Here is a 17,222-nt window from a genome sequence, read left to right as displayed (position 1 = left end):
GGTGGCTGGGCTCCCCACACCACAGAATAGTGAGTGGGTAGCCCCTTGGGGGAAAGGGAAGCTGGCTCGCCTCTGGCCCTCCCCCTCAGTGGGGCAAGAGCACATGTGTGTGGTGAGGGTGCAATTCAGCGCAGCAGCTGCTTTCCCTGAGTGTATGGCTCCTAAGGGGTAGAAGGGCTGCCTGGGCTCTCCCACATTGCAGCGTGAGAGCATGCACAGTGGTGAGGTAGCCAAAACAATGAAACAGACACAGCTGAGTGTTGCTGCGGCTACAATCCTAGCCAAAATCGAGGCACAGCTCAGTGTTGCTGTGACAAAGATCTCAGCTGAAAGGAGAAACTGAGGCTCTTAAGGAGTACTGCACAATATAGGATACCTACCTGAGGGTGGGAAAAGTATATATGCAGTAGCCGTGCTTATAACAGAAGACCCTTTACAGAGTGTGACTATGGATATTGGGGGACACTTCAGTCAAGGGACCCTGACTTGCAGTCCACATGGAGGTGGGGCAGAGAGAGGAAGCTGTCCCTGGGGAAGAAGCATAAGATTAGCCCAGAGAGGGTTTACACATATACACACAAACACAGCCCAGGGATAGGGACATACCTGAGAGAGAGAGCATGTATGGCCACAGCTTGGGGGCAGGGGTGGCAACAAGAAACCTTTCCTGACCTGATATTGGGTAATTGAAGTGCAGATGTTACAGTTTGGTTAAGACCAACTTTGCAGGTGGTAGTCACTTGGATACTCTTTTATGTGCAGCAAGTGTGGATTCAAGAGAGGATACAAGCCCGCTGAATAATACCAGCAAAGAAATCACAGTGAGCCTCTGGCTGGCTTGTCTGGAGTCTGCATCAGAGACAGGAAGATATCTTTACTCGCTGTTAATAAACTACCAGGATTGTAGGAGTTGGCTATGAAGGACTGGGGCATCCAAGAAGATTAGTTTGCATGAACTACAAGCCTGGCCATCTTCAACTTCCACCTTGGGATGGATATTTTGCACTTAGCAGCTGGCTATTTCCTCAGTTATGGCCAGAACTTATTTATTTAGGGAAAAGAAAGAAATGGAGGTTTTGAGTGTTGGAAAATCCCCTAGTCAGTGCAATAGGATTTCCATGAAGGGAGGATGGATGACAGTTGGACCTGGAAGTTGATTAGAATGTACTGGGGGGCATCTGTTCTGGGATTTTCACCCGGGCAAGCAGTGCTCACTGGATATCCGGGAGGTTGGGAGAATAACCCTACAGAGCTCCACTGTATGCATCCGATGAAGTGAGCTGTAGCTCACGAAAGCTTATGCTCAAATAAATTTGTTAGTCTCTAAGGTGCCACAAGTACTCTTTTTCTTTTTTCTCTCCCTCAGTGGCATAGACTCCTTGCAAGAATGAAGTCAGGGACTAGAGAGGTGATTCAGGAAGAAGTCCACATTAGTAACTGGCCATTCGAGTTGCTCAGAGTATGAGGGAGATGGAATTTGAGAGTTGATGCTGGCAGCCAATAAGGAAGCTATTCTGGTGCAGTTAGACCTCTGGCTGCTTAGTTCTTGATTGACCATTTTGTCTTAGTGCAACTTAAAGCTTCAATATTCAGGTGTACATTGAGGATGTGGAGGAAGTTACTTATTTCTCGATCAGGGCTATTAAGGGATTCAGCAAGGAAGGATCTAGATAGGTCTTCAGAATTTAGAGATCTGCAAAGGGAAGAAGGAGGGAAGCAAACTGATGGGTCTCACACAACAAATTTCAAAGTGTCAAAAATCAATTAAAGGATGTCAAAGTGAAACATAATATTTCAAGAGTGTGGGGAAGCTGAGATTTGCCCAATCAAAGCATTAATGAAGGTGCCACTCTTTCTTCACAGAGGAGTTACCTTGGGAAAGGATTGTCAGTTTATGGCAATGTCAAAGCACATGTCATTGATGTCCCCCCTGATAAAGTAGGATCCCATTCCTTCAGCACTGGATTGGTTACATCAAAAGCAGAGCTGGGCAAATTTTTATGGATGAATTGTTTAGTCTTTGTAAATGCCGTTTTGGATGAATCCACATCTCCTATCTTGCAGGTGAGCACCTTAATCAATAAGCTATAAAGTTGTTCTGATTCGCTTTCTGGCCCAATGAATAGTTACGTGTTTATATAAAGTGAAACAGCTTTTAACAGGAGAGATTAAGAGCACAATAGCCATAGGAATGATACTAAAACTGAGGCTCCTGAGCCGCAAGTGACTCTTTAATGTGTCTCCTGGGGCTCTCTGCAGCACATGATATTAAAACACTGTGTGATTTAATTATTAACCAATCAGGATGCTTTTACTAAGTTATTAAACAATTGATAAAATAATTGTAGTTGATAAAATAATTTTACTTAGTCAGCCATTTTGCTGTGAATTAATCAATAAATCAAATATTGTCCCATCATACTGTTTTAATATTTAATACTATAGTAAATGAAACAATGAATTCACACACTGCTAATTTGGCTCCTGAACCAGTGAGGTCTTAATGTCACTGGCCTATGGCATAGTGGTTAGGGCAGGGGTGGGCAAACTTTTTGGCCTGAGGACCATCTGGGTATGGAAATTGTATGGTGGGCCATGAATGCTCATGAAATTGGGGGTTGGGATGTGGGAGGCGATGAGGACTCCGGCTGCGGGTGCAGGCTCTGGGGTAGGGCCAGAAATTAGTTAAGGGTGCGGAAGGGGGACCCGGCCTGGGGCAGGGGTGCAGGTGTGGGGACGAGGGCTCCGGCTAGGAGTGCACACTCTCGGGTGCAGGAGCGTGGGACTAATGGCGGAAGGGGGATCAGGGCTGGGGCAAGGGGTTGGGGTGCAGGAGGGGGTCGGGGTGCAGGAGGGGGTCAGGGGTGAAGGCTTGGGGTGGCGCTTACCTCAAGCAACTCCCAGAAGCAGCGGCATGTCCCCGCTCTGGCTCCTACACGGAGGCGCGGCCAGGCGGCTCTGCACGCTGCCCCATCCACAGGCACTGCCCCTGGAGCTCCTATTGGCCCTGTCTGCTGGCCAGTGGGAGCTGCGGGGGCAGTGCTTGGGGCAGGGGCAGCGTGTGGAGCCCCCTGGCTGCCCCTACGTGTAGGAGCCGGAGCAGGGACTTGCCGCTGCTTCCGGGAGCTGCGCAGAGCAAGCCCCCTACCCCACCTCCCGGCAGGCACTCGAGGGCTGGATTAAAACATCTGAAGGGCCGGATGCGCACCCACCGCTGGGTTAGGGTATTCACATAGGAGATAAGAATTCAAGTCCCTGCTCCAGAGTAGGGATTCAAACCTGGGTCTCCCACGTTCCACATAAGAGCCCTAAACACTAAGCTAAAAGGTTATAAGAGGAATGGCTAGACACGTGCTTTTCTGAAGGTGACCCACATGATTTGCTGAGAAATTCAGAACATTTTCAGGATAAAAACAATAATTTAGTTTATTTTTTGGTTTGTTGGCAAAACTGAAAAAACTATTTGCCAAGCTCTAATCCACAGCACAATTTAGGAATAGGAACCTAAGAGATTATGCCTATACTTGGTGACATCCAAATGCATAGAAAGTATGGAGGTTCCTATTGGGAGGATAATTCAGTGATTTGTGCTAAACCTTCAGGATCACATGACTGGGTCACAGGAGTTAGTGATTAGATGTTTAGAGATAAGATTGCACGTGTGGCACACAGGCAGGTGGCCGGTTCCTCCACGAAGTATGCTGCTGGGCATCAGTGGTGAGGCAGCTGAGTTAGTATGAATGCTAGCGTGCTCTACAGAGAGCTGGGAAATGGGTCATGAGAGTCTATGTTTGGATCTGTGCAAGCAGCCAAGCACAACTGCCCTGGAGGTTCACAGGTGGGTCTTGGTGGAGAGATGAATCTGAGTTGGCATGGCAAGAGGGACATGCTCTGAAACCAACTTATGACCCTCTTATACTCTTCGGCAGTGAGGAAACAGCCACCTAAAATGATTCTAGTACACTTGGGTGAAAACAATTTGGGATTTCATTAGTGGATTGATTTACTAATCGGAGCCCAAAGAGATGTAGGGCAGATTCACAACATTTGCCCAAGGTGTGACTATAAACTTGTCTGAAAAGCTTCCTGTGCAGCTTGACAAAGCAAGTAGTCATATGAAGCATCTGGAATAGGATCTGGGAGGATTGGTAATTATCCACCCAAAATACATTTGGTACCTGAATTATTCAGGTAACGGGGTACATCTGCTCTCCTTCTTGGCCACTGGGGAAGGAACTGTTAGCTATTTGGGAACTCAGCTTCAGGTGTGTGGGCAGTCAGCCAAGCTAATTGCTGATGTCTCCTTAAGGCTGGCATCCAATACAGGTAATCATTCCAGAGGAGGACCAGTTCCTTGATGAAATGGAAATGAATGTAAAGAAACTAGGTAAATGGGCTGGGGCAGGTAACATCTGGTAGAGCAAGGAGACAACTCCCTTTCCTCAGCCCCATAACCTTCATATGAAGGGAAGGTGGTGGGGATCCTCACAACAAGCGGAGACTAGCTGTGGAGGGGTGGGGAGCTGATGGCAGCCTTCCAACAGGTAGAAGTAACTTAAGGAATCATGACTTGCACTGTAACAATTTGTTCCCAGATGAGTTAAATAATAAAGCTGTGGCCTCACCTAAGCCACACTCCTTGCTCTCTGTCTTTCTTTTCATGTGTTCAGGCCATGTGGCAGTTGGGTGTCTGACTCCAACTGACTTTCAACAGGAGTTAGCACTGGCATTTGTGCCTCTGATTATCTCCTACTAATTCTGACTTGAGTTCACAAGTGCAAATAAATCTAGGGATCTTATCCAACTCCATATTTGTGCAAATTAGTGATTCGAAAGTTGACAATCTTTTTAATGAACCAGAGGCCATGAATTTGGTTGTACACAAAGACCAAGGTGCACTGGCAGAATTGTGCAGAGAAGTTTACATAGTATTAAAGACCAGCGAGCGAAGGCAGACTGTCAGTGTCATAAACATTGCAGTCACTCAATTTAAAAATTAAATTGTGTAAAATGATGAGTTCTAATAATTCAGTCACCAGTTAAATCTACTCAACTAAAAGACCTCAGAATTCTGACATTAGAGGATTAGTGAAATTATTGTTTGCTCCTTTATTCTATGAAAATAGTCCCCACGGTTACTTGAGCTAGTTAAATGGCAGATTATAGCCAGGAAATCAAGGTTACATGGTGGGAAATGTTATATATTCATCAAAAATAAACTTTAAAATTCCAACAAGTATGGAGATTTCACTAAAATAATAAAGTTTATGAAATGGAATTTTTTCAATGTAAATATCTTTCTTCATCCTCAATTTTATTAGATAGCCATTGATGAACCTATCCTCCATGAAGTTATTAGCCAATATGGTCAGTGACACAACCCCAAAACCTGAGACTGGACGACAGCAGATGAATCACTTGATAAATTGCCCTGTTCTGAAGCATCTGGCACCGGCCACTGTCAGACGACAGGATACTGGGCTAGATGGACCATTGTTCTCACCCAATATGGCCATTTTTGTTTCACATATTTATAAAGTTTAAAGCGGTCTACATTAACCCATACAGCAGTAATTTTATCGACAAAATATTTTGTCATCTTTGTTTAAGCAGACTGAAGAACATGAGAGAATCTTCTAATTAAATTCTTTAAATACTGCAGACAATGCAATGGGTTGAAAATAATTAGCATTACATTACTTTCAAGATGGTAAATTTACCATAAGTATATTACAAAGACCTCACTCACGTCCAACAAAAAATGGAAGCGTCACTATAAAACAAACAACCACATGCAAATTTAAAATTCACAGCTACGTCACTGATTATTGGTACACTTTCTAAAAAACAAAACTTAAAACACCCCAAAGCAAGTAACATAAAAAAGAAAAAAGTCTACCTACTAAGAATAAAATAAAGTAAAATTAAAAAAAAAACTTTAAAAAAATTAATCATTTTGCTTCCTGGTTTTAAAGCCCTTCTAAAAAAATTGGATTAAATCTGAGTTATGCTCTAACGAGAAGTGACAGGTCACGCAATCCCCTTCATAATGATTCACAAAGCATCTGTGTCAAGAGCCTTATGGCAACAGGAAAAGGCACTTGCTCTCCACATACCCCAGCAGCAGTATTAGATGCAGTCAGGATAGGAGGCAATTTCTCTTTCTCCTTTTCTTTCTCCCCGTCTTCCTCTTCCTCCTCCTCCACTGACGGGGGAACAAAACTGTCCTCGCCCATTTTGTAACCCAGAAAGGACCCTTTCTCGGTAACTGCGGGGAGATCTGAGCCGGCTGTGGCAGCCTGCGGGGTCTGCAGTGACATCGCTACTTCGCCCAGCCAACGCGCACCGGGTCTGCGACAACTCCCCCGCCCCCGCCCCCCCCCAGTAGCCCCTACACCCCAATCACACCCCCGAACTCATCACCCCAGCAACCCACGGCCTCCCCACACGCGCCCACAGACACCAGCCCCTAAATCACCTGCTCCAACCGGGTCGCCCCCAAACACCCACCGCCTCCCCAAAACCACTCAACACCCCAGGGAAGAGAACCAGGCACCTCCGCAGCCCCCCGAGCCCCTCCCCAGCCAGCTCCCCTAACGACCCCTGCCCAGAGCGCCCAGCGCACTGCGGGCACGAGCCGCGGTGCCGCAGCGGGCGCTACTCGCGGGCACACACACACACCCCCGCACGGCTCGGCGCGGGGAGCGCGGCCCTGCCGCCCGCACTGGAAGCCCGCGGCCAGACCTGTCGCGCTCCCCGCTCTCGGAACCCTGCCCGCTGCCCTTAGCGCTCCGGGCGGCCGAGGCTGCCCGCGCCCCTCACAGCCGCCTACAGCCCAAGAATTGGACAGGGAGCCGGCACAGCCGCCATGTTGTTTACGGGCTGCTCATAGAAACGCGCTTGGCGACACACAAGCGCGGCGTGGAGGCAGCGGAGGACACGGCTACGGAAACTCCGCAGCGTAAGAAATGCCGCGGTGCCCCGGTCACGTTGCAGGGACTGCCCGTTTGCTCTGCGCAGCCGCAGGCTCGAGCGCTCCGGGGCAGAGGGGGAAACCAACACCTTACGTCATGGGCCTACAGCCCGCCCAGGGACTCTGCAACACCCTCCCCCGCCCGGGCGGGGCCTGCGAAGGGGTCTCTCCGAGCCCCCCGTGGGGCGTTCCCTCAGCAGCACCCTGTCAGCGGAGCGCTCTGACTCGGGAGGGAGCCTCGTCAGTCTGCTCCCCAGCCGTGTGCCCCTCCCCGCAGACAGAGAATCCCTCCCTTTACCCTTCCTCACAGGGCCGCGGAATCCCTTGCCCTCCCCGGAGAGGGGGTTTCTCCTCCGCCCCCGTAATCAAATCAGCCTTTCCTCTGTCGCACCCGCGTTTGCCCAGATGGAGGTTAATTCTCCCCCCCCCATCGCGGGAGTCTCCCCCGCATTTCAAAGCAATTTGGGGATCAAACCCCAGTCAGTGTCCGGCTATGAACCACCGCGATAGCTGCCCTTCGGGGACTGCAGCTCACAAAGCCCACGCTGAAGCGTATGAGGGCTGGGGACAAGGCATGCCCCAACAACGGCATGGGGCTAGGCAACGAACTTCCCAGGGAGACAGGTGAAGCCAGAGCCCTCACCAATGACCATCGGGTTGCCAACTTTCTATCTGAAGAAAACCCAACACCCTTGCCCCACCCCTTCTCTGAGGCCAACATCCCCACTCACTCCACCCCCCTCCCTCTGTTGCTCGCTCTCCCTCACCCTTGCTCACTTTCACCAGGCTGGGGTTGGGGTGTGAGAGGGGTGAAGGCCCCAACTGCGGGCTCTGGAGTGGGGCTGGAGATGAGGGGTTTGGTGTGCAGGAGGAGACTGGGGGTTGGGGTGCAGGAGGGTGTGAAGGTTCCAGCTTGGGGTGTGGACTCTAGGGTGGGGCCAGCCAGAGAGAGTTTGGGGTGCAGGAGAGGGCTCCAGACAAGGGGCTGGGGTGTGTGTGTGGGGGGAGGGGGTGAGGGCTCTGGGGTGGTGCCAGGGTTTGGGTGCAGGAGGGGGCTCAGGGGTTGGAGCACAGGAGGGGGTGTGGGCTCAGGGCGATGCTTACCTCAGGTGCCTCCTGGGAAGCAGCAATGTCTCTCTCCGGCTCCTAGGCAGAGGTGTGACTACATGGCTCTGAGCCCTGCAGGCGCTGTCCCCTCAGCCATGGTTCCTGGCTAGTGGAGGCTGCTGAGCTGGCGGCAGGGGCGCAACACACAAAGCCCCCATGGCCGTCCCTCCGCCTAGGAGCCAGAAGGAGATGCTGGCAACTTCCCGGGAGTCACGTGGAACGGGTAGGGAGCCTGCCTGCGCCACCAACCTGACTTTCAACTGCTTGGTCAGTGATGCTGACTGGAGCCGCCAGGGTCCCTTTTCGACCTGATGTTCTGGTCAAAAAGTGGATACCTGGCAACCCTAAATGACCATCTTCAGGAAATAGTGCAAAGCTTTCCTCCTTTTCCAAAAACCCTAAGAGTGATACAACATGGACACACCCTCTTATACCCAATAAATCCTGACGAACCCACCAAAAAAAGGGGAAATAAATAAAATCTAAACAAACCCTAACCATGCAGAGTTTTTATCCTGAAAAGAGGAAAGTACCACAGATGAGGAAGTCCACTGGAGACTTCACTATTGAGATTGATTTTTCATGGAAGCTACTTAGATACTGTGGTGATGGTTGGCAGTATAAAACAGTTAGGTAAATGAATAAGGTAGAATGGAGGGATAGAGGTGTCCATAATTGACTCTGTTTTGGCTTGCTACAATATTTTAATTTTCTGAGCACAATAAACAGTAGGGAGGGTAGGTTTGCCCTCAATTTCCATACATTCTCCCCAGCCTATTAATTTATTTCCAGGTGTCTCAATAATATTTCCTTATCAATCAATCTAAAATGTGTTACCAAATAGCTGCTGCATGATTGCCAGCTTCTCTTTTCCCATCAGAATAGACAGCATTTTTTTAAAAACTAAAAACCAGGACATAGTTCTTAATATTGTCAAATGAAGACTGGATGGTTTGGAAACTGGGAGCACGTGTCACTTCAAACAAAGTACCTAATTCTTTCCCCCTCTTTTCCTTGTTAACCAGCTGTACCAGGCTCTGAAGCCTAAAACCTCTTACTGCCTAGAGTGACCCCACCACATGCTTCACAGTTTTAACGTGGAGCCTGCTTATTTATGTTCTAGGCCCACACTGCCATGGCACTACATCACTGATTCTTGCATGGTCCAGAAAACACAAAGACCAGGATTTGGAGCACCATAGATTCAGTGGCATTTTAAAACTCACCACAGTTCCGTAGAGAGGTGCCCAGAGCCCATCATCAACACAGCTATCTCAGGTTCAGTTTTGGGGTGGGAACTTGGAATGGAACTATGGACTGTCAGGTGCAGAGAGGTTGGACAGATGGCTGATTATACTGAAACTAACATAAAGCACTAGTTTTATTATAAAGAGCCCCATAGGGTTGTTTTTAAAAAATTGGGAGGAGGGTGTTTCAGGGAGCTAAGTCATCAATTTCTGTCATATTTAAGCTTTCATTTAAGGAGAAAAGCCCTTGTGGTTGTAGAGCTTCCACTCCAAATGTGAACAATGCACTGTTCTCTGACAGCTACAGTTGCACATAGGTTTTCCAGTAGCTTGAAGTTGATGAGACTGGTCAGTTTCATTCATATTGATTAAGGGTATCTTTGTGAAACTGTCAAGTTCACTTTGCGACTGGTTGGGGAAACTATGAACAGCAGGAGAGGCAGACAGAGGCTAGGTCTTCCTGCAGGCAGGGACAGAGTAGCAGTCCCTGTAGTTCTGGAGACAGTCACAGTGTTGGGAAGAACGAGGAGTACTTGTGGCACCTTAGAGACTAACAAATTTATTTGAGCATAAGCTTTCGTGAGGTAAAACCCACTTCATCGGATGCATGCAGTGGAAAATACAGTAAGAAGATAGATAGATATATACACACACACACACACAGAGAACATGAAAAAATGGGTGTTGCCATACACACTATACCAAGAGTGATCAATTAAGGTGAGCTATTATCAGCAGGAGAAAAAAACCTTTTGTAGTGATAATCAGGATGGCCCATTTCCAACAGTTGATAAGAAGGTGTGAGTAACAGTGGTGGAGGGAGGGGGAGAAATAAGCACGGGGAAATAGTTTTACTTTATGTAATGACCCATCCACTCCCAGTCTTTATTCAAGCCTAATTTAATGGTGTCCAGTCTGCAAATTAATTCCAATTCAACTCTCTCTCATTGCAGTCTGTTTTTGAAGTTTTTTTTGTTGTAATATTGTGACTTTTAGGTCTGTAATCAAGGGACCAGGGAGATCGAAGTGTTCTCTAACTGGTTTTTGAATGTTCTAATTCTTGACATCTGATTTGTGTCCATTTATTCTTTTACGTAGAGACTGTCCGGTTTGGCCAATGTACGTGGCACAGGGGCATTGCTGGCACGTGATGGCATATATCACATTGGTAGATGTGCAGGTGAAGGAGCCTCTGATAGTGTGGCTGATGTGATTAGGTCCTATGATGGTGTCCCCTGAATAGATATGTGGACAGAGTTGGCAACGGGCTTTGTTGCAAGGATAGGTTCCTGGGGTAGTGTTTTTGTTGTGTGGTGTGTCGTTGCTGGTGAGTATTTGCTTCAGGTTGGGGGACTGTCTGTAAGCAAGGATTGGCCTGTCTCCCAAGATCTGTGAGAGTGAGGGATCGTCCTTCAGTATAGGTTGTAGATCCTTGATTGTGCACTGGAGAGGTTTTAGTTGGGGGATGAAGGTGATGGCTAGTGGCGTTCTGTTACTTTCTTTGTTGATGGGAAGGGATCTAGTAGGACAACCTCCTCAACAGACTGGCGGCTGTTGTGGAGACAGGAGGCAAAAGAGGGACATGTTTGATGCTCTAGGCCCATTTATTATATCAAAATTAACACAGAGAGTAACCTCTTTCTGTCAGCAGCCACAGAGGCGGAGGAGGAATTCAAATTTAGATCAGACACCCATTAGCCACAGACTAATAGATAAAAAATAAAATCCCAGAGCAAGATGCAGGGGAGAGTTAGAAACTTAATTTTTTAAAAAGCAGGATCTTAAATCCTTCACAAACTTATGGGACCTCAAAGAAAAATGTTGATACAATACCACTAATACAAACTCAGTCTTACTCCTGCTTGTTATTATTCGGTATTATATAGTTAGCAGGAATTGTAATTTTTCTTTAGAGTGTTGTTTCTTAAAACTTACAATCACATGTAAAAGAAAAACACACATACACATAAAGAACAAACAAAAAAGTAAAAATAAGGCAGGCAGAAGTCCAGCAGCAGAGTGGGGGCTATCCAATTTATTGCACTGAATGCAGCATGTATGGTTGGTGTATGTGTGCATTCGGTCCAGGCAGTTCATGGCCCTCTGAGACAAGAGTTTGTGCTCTTGAGACCAGAGTGGCTGACCTGGAGAAGCTAAGGGAGACAGAGAAGTACATAGATAAGACTTTTCAGGACACAGCACAGTCCCATCCCCCATATGACAGCCTATGTGCTGTTGAGGAGTGTGAAAGTCTTGGGGAAGGAGAATTTGGAGTGAGGGAAATGATCCCATAGTTGGGACCCTCCTTCCAGATGATTTCCTGGTATCTTCTCACACTGATGACACCTCTCCAAGGGAGGGGACCACTGCTGTTAGGAAGAGAGATGGTAATAGTAAAAGGGGTTTCGTTCATTAGAAATATAGATAGTTGGATTTGTGATGACCAGGAGACCTGCACAGTGAATTGTCTGAAGGGTGCAAAGATTGCAGACCTCTTGAAACGTCTACCAAGGCTTATGTGCATTGCTGGGGAAGAGATGGTGGTCATGGTAGCTGTAGGAACCAATGACAAAGGAAAAGGTAGGAGAGAGGTTCTAGATGCCAAATTTAGGTTGCTAGGTAAGAGATTAAAGTCCAGGACATCCATGGTAGCATTTTCTGAAATGCAACTATCTCCAAGCACAGGGCCAGTTAGACAGGCAGAACTGCAGTGTCTCACTGTGTGGAGGAGACAATGGTGTTTGGAGGAGGGATTTAGGTTTGTTAGGAACTGGGGAACATTTTGGGAAAAGAGGAAGGCACCACCTAAACCAAAACGGAACCAGATTACAGGCAGGTAAAATTTAAAAAGTCTTAGAGAAGTTTTTAAAGTAAGAGAAAGGGGAAAGCCGACACGTGTGAAGCACATGGTTCTGACGACACATCCATTAGGTGAGGAATTTTTAAAGGGGATACTCTATATCCTAATAAAGAGGACAGGATAGAAGTTACAAACTACAGGAATTGAAGAGAAACAGTCAAATGAAAGAGAGTCCGATTCAGTTACATCACATGAAGCCAGATAACAAAATATTGACAAATTTTATAAGTGCTTGTTTACAAATGCAAGAAGTCTAAATACTAAGGTTGGTGAACTTGAGTACCTGGTATTAAATGAGGATATTGATATAATAGGCATCACAGAAACTTGGTGAAGCGATGATAACCAATGGTACTATCAGAGTATAAAATATATAGGAATGACAGTTGGTCATGCTGGTGGGAGAGTGGCATTATATGTGAAATAAAGCATACAATCAAATAGAGTAAAATCTCAAGGGAATTTCCAGGATTGAACAACAAGAATATAGCAGTAGGAATATACTGCCGACCACCTGACCAAAATGGTGATGGTGACTATTAAATGCTCAGGGAGATTAGAGAGGCTACAAAAACAGAAAATCCATTGATGATGGGGGAATTTCAGCTATCTCCATATTGATTAGGTAACATGTCACCTGAGGATGGGATGGAGAGATAACATTTCTCGACACCATTAATGACTGATTTTTGGAGCAGCTAGTTTTGGAAACTCAACGGGAGATGCAATTATTGATTTAGTCCTAAGAGTCACACAGGATCTGGTCCAAGAGATCAATATAACTGAACCACTTGGTAATAACAATCATAATGTAATTAAATTTAACACCCTTGTAGTGGGGGAACCTATTATAGAAACCCACTACAGTAGCATTTAACTTCAAAAAAGGGAACTACAGAAAAATGAGGTGGATAGTTAAATAGAAATTAAAAGGAACAGTCAGAAGAGTGAAATGCCTGCAAGCTGCATGGAAACGATTTAAAAACTCCATAATAGAGTCTCAAACTACCTGCATACCCCAAATAAAAACAAAACAGTAAGAGGACAAAAAAAAGGCCACCATGGCTAAACAACAGGGTAAAAGAGGAGGTAAGAGACAAAAAGACATCTTTTAAGAATTGGAAGTCAAATCCTACAGAGAAAAATAGAAAGGAACATAAACTCTGGCAAATAAAGTGTAAAGTATAATTAGACAGGCCAAAAAAGAATTTGAAGAGCAATTAGCAAAGGACACAAAAACTAACAGCAAAAAAAAAAAATGTTTAAGTACATCAGAAGCAGGATGTCTGCCAAACAATCACTGGACAACTGAGGTGCTAAAGGAGCAATCAAGGAAGGCAAGACTGTTGTGGAGAAACTAAATGAATTCTTTGCCTCTGTCTTCACTGCAGAGGATGTGAGGGAGATTTCCACACCTGAACCATTCTTTTTAAGTGACACATCTGAGGAATTTTTCGAGATTGAGGTGTCAATAGAGGAGGTTATAGAACAAATTGATAAATTAAACAGTAATAAGTCATCAGGACCAGATGGTATTCATCCAAGAATTCTGAAGGAATTCAAATATGAAATTGCAGCACTACTAACTGGCACGTAATCTATCGCTTAAATCAGCTTCTGTAGAAGATGACTGAAGGATAGCCAATGTAATGCCGATTTTTAAAAAAGAGTTCAGAGGTGACCCTGGCATTTACAAGCCAGTAAGCCTACGTAAAGTACCAGGCAAACTTATTGAAACTATAGTAAAGAACAGAATTATCAGACTCACAGAGGACATAATATGTTGGGTAAGAATCAACATGGCTTTTGTAATGGGAAATCATGCCTCACCAATCTATTAGAATTCTTTGAGGGTGTCAACAAACTTGTGGACAAGGGTGATTCAGTGGATATAGTATACTTGGACTTTCAGAAAGCCTTGACAAGGTCCATCACCAAAGGCTCTTAAGCAAAGTAAGGAGTCATGGGATAAGAGGGAAGATATTGTAATGGATTAGTAACCGGTTAAAAGATAGGAAACAATAGATAGGAATAAATGGTCAGTTTTCAGAATGGAGAGAGATAAATAGTGGTGTCCCTCGGGGGTCTGTACTGGGACCAATATTGTTCAACATATTCATAAATGATCTAGAAAAAAGGGGTAAACAGTGAGGGGGAAAAGTTTTCAAAGGAAACAAAATTACTCAAGATAGTTCTGTTCAAAACTGACGACAAAGTGTCACAAAGGGATCTCACAAAACCGGGTGACTTGGCAACAAAATGGTCGATGAAATTCAATGTAGATAAATGCAAAGTAATGCACATTGGGAAACATAACCCCAATTATACATACAATGTTTAATTGCCAAATGAGAACATAATATTGCCTTTTGGCAGGCACTTTCTCATCTTCAGTCCATTTAACCAACAAACTAGAAGTGAGTTAGTAACTATTCCACAGCCTTTGCATAGTTGCTGGCAATGCTGCACTATGAGAAAATGTGAATTCATCTTCATGACACAGGACACACTGGTTGGGCTAGATCAGGGGTGGGCAAACTTTTTGGCCTAAGGGCCACATCGGGGTGCGAAACTGTATGGAGGGCCGGGTAGGGAAGGCTGTGTCTCCCCAAACAGCCTGGCCCCTGCCCCCATCCGCCCCCTCCCACTTCCCGCCCCCTGACTGCCCCCCTCAGAATCTCCGACCCATCCAACCCTCCCTGCTCCTTGTCCCCTGACCGCCCCCTCCCAGGACCCCCCACCCCAAACCGCTCCCCCCGCGACCCCACCCCCTATCCACCTCCCCCACTCCCTGTTCCCTGACTGCCCCCCTGACCCCTATCCTCCCTGTTCCCTGACAGGCCCCCCGGGACTCCCAGGCCCTATCCAACCCCCCCTGTTCCTCATCCCCTGACCGCCCACCCTGAGAACCTCCACCCCATCCAACTGCCCCCTGCTCCCTGTCCCCTGACTGCCCCCCGGAACTCCCTGCCCCTATCCAACCACCCCTGCTCCCTGCCCCCCACCCGCTTACCATGCCACCCAGAGCAGCAGGAGCTCGCAGCCCCGCTGCCCAGACAGAGCCAGCCGCGCTGCCTGCATGGCAGTGTACCAACAGGGGAGGGGAGGAACTGGGGGCTAGCCTCCCTGGCCGGGAGCTCGAGGGCTGGGCAGGACGGTCCCACGGGCCGGATGTGGCCCGTGGGCCATAGTTTGCTCACCTCTGGGCTAGATCCTCTGATGCAATGCAGCCACTTTTCAATACAGTGCTGGCAGATTCTGCCTGTAAAGGTGGTGGCAGCACAAGGGGGTGGGAATCATTCAGAGTCAGAAGGGAACTATGGCTGCCATGTCATGCAGCTGCATAGATTGGTTTTGGCTCTTTGAAGCTATTAGCAGCCAGTCTAAATTAGAATTGCCCTCAGGGTACTCTATGCCTGGAGAATGGCCCAACATAGCAGCCATATCGGGGAGCGCAAAGATGAGCTATGTGTCACTCTTTTGAAATCTTTCCAATGTGTGATTTTTCTGATGAAGACAGAGCATATACTTTTTGTGAACACTGGCAATACTCAAATTACCCCAGTAATTACCCCAGTGAGTGGTATGGGGTGTGTGGTGGATGTAAAGAGTTATATAGGCTCCATTAAGGATTCAGTGAGCAGAGACTTTGAATTAAATTTGCAATAGATACTGAAGTGGTAGAATAACATTTAATTAAGTTTTTGCTTGCCTTCTTTGAGTTAACAGGCAGTTAACTCAAAACTTAAATTTATTAGATTTAATTAAGAATGTGCTTTCCCCCTCTCTTTCTTACTAAGTTAAATTGAAATTTCATTTAAGAGCTGGCTTTACTAAAAGATAACTTGTTTAACTTTCAGGTTCAATTTCTCACCATGTTTGGCTCCCAGTAGTTTGTACAAATATAAATAATCAAGCACAGTTGCACAAACACCAAGCATTCACGTGCTTATCTTTTCCCTTTTGTTATCAAGAAATCACATAATCATGGGCATTACAACTAGGGTTGCCAACTCTGACTGAAGCTATTCCAGGAGATTTTCCCCCCCAACATGACGTAATGTCATTTTCTTAAAATATCCTATTAAAATCTTCCAGATTGCTTTAATAGTTACTGGGAGATCAATGCTGATTCTGGGAGATTCCAGGCCAATCCTGGAGGGTTGACAACCCTAATTACAACAACTTCAGTACTGGAGTTTATGCTCCTATGAGAGGGCCTCAGCTGGAGTAAGATGGCACAGATGCATTGTGGATCTTTCCCAATTTACATTAGCTGGGGGCTCTGCCCCCATCCCCAACCCCCGCCCCAGAACTGCAAAGTATAGTATATCCTAATAAAATGAAGCAAAAAGAAACAAACACAGAAAGGAGAGTATTCAAGTGAATTCACACTATTTACTTCATCTCTATTGAGATATAAATATTGAAGTTTAGATTCCTTCAAAAGCACTGAAATAATTTCCTACCAATCTCATGTTCACAAAAATCCAATGCAATATTAAAATGAAAATTCCTTTCCTATTCTCCATAAACAATTTGACCCAGATCCTCAGCTGGTGTAAACTGGCGTAGCTCCATTCATGTAAATAAAGCTATCCTGATTTACACCAGTTGAGGATCTCACCCATTATATCTGTGGCAACAGACACAAAACTTTATCCCAACTTTTGTTTTTTCTGTTACCAGAGGGAAAAAAAAAGATTATCTTACTTAAGGCAAAACAAACATTTCCCCCATTCCTAACAAAGTTATAAAAACACTTTTTAAACTGAACATAATGTATATCTGCAGTCCAAGTATGAATATTTGCAATACAATAAGTGTCCCAGAAAATGTTCCCCAGTTTCATAACAGGACAATCCTATCTGATTTGGAGTGTTGTTTCCAGTTCCTTTCAGTTAGACAAAGAGATGCTTGAATAATTCAAAAAATAATTCACAAATATTCTTCTCCTGTTTAAAAAGTTTCAGTCATCCAATAAGGGAAAAGAAACCATTCCACATAATATAGGTGACCAGTCACACACTACCAA

The 17,222-nt window shown here is 45.9% G+C and overlaps 1 protein-coding gene across 3 annotated transcripts in view; it reads right to left on the bottom strand.

The window, feature by feature from the left end:
- HECTD2 (HECT domain E3 ubiquitin protein ligase 2) overlaps positions 1–7,290 on the bottom strand; it is a 70,838-nt gene extending 63,548 nt beyond the window's left edge. The window contains exon 1 of one of the 3 annotated variants that reach the window (XM_043552360.1): positions 7,177–7,290. Coding sequence is in view for 2 of the 3 variants with exons in the window: in XM_007059410.3 (XP_007059472.1) it covers positions 6,117–6,320 (204 nt within the window). In the remaining variant the exon portion in view is untranslated. Of the gene's footprint in view, positions 1–6,116; positions 7,095–7,176 lie in introns of those variants that run through there. The other 2 variants (XM_007059410.3, XM_037904970.2) reach the window with 2 other exon arrangements.
- Positions 7,291–17,222: the final 9,932 nt, after the last annotated feature.

This window comes from Chelonia mydas, chromosome 7 (assembly GCF_015237465.2).
Source record: "Chelonia mydas isolate rCheMyd1 chromosome 7, rCheMyd1.pri.v2, whole genome shotgun sequence".
NCBI classification, from domain to species: Eukaryota; Metazoa; Chordata; order Testudines; family Cheloniidae; genus Chelonia; species Chelonia mydas.
The sequence above is the reverse complement of the archived record's forward strand: the minus strand, read 5'-3'. Positions and strand labels throughout refer to the sequence as shown.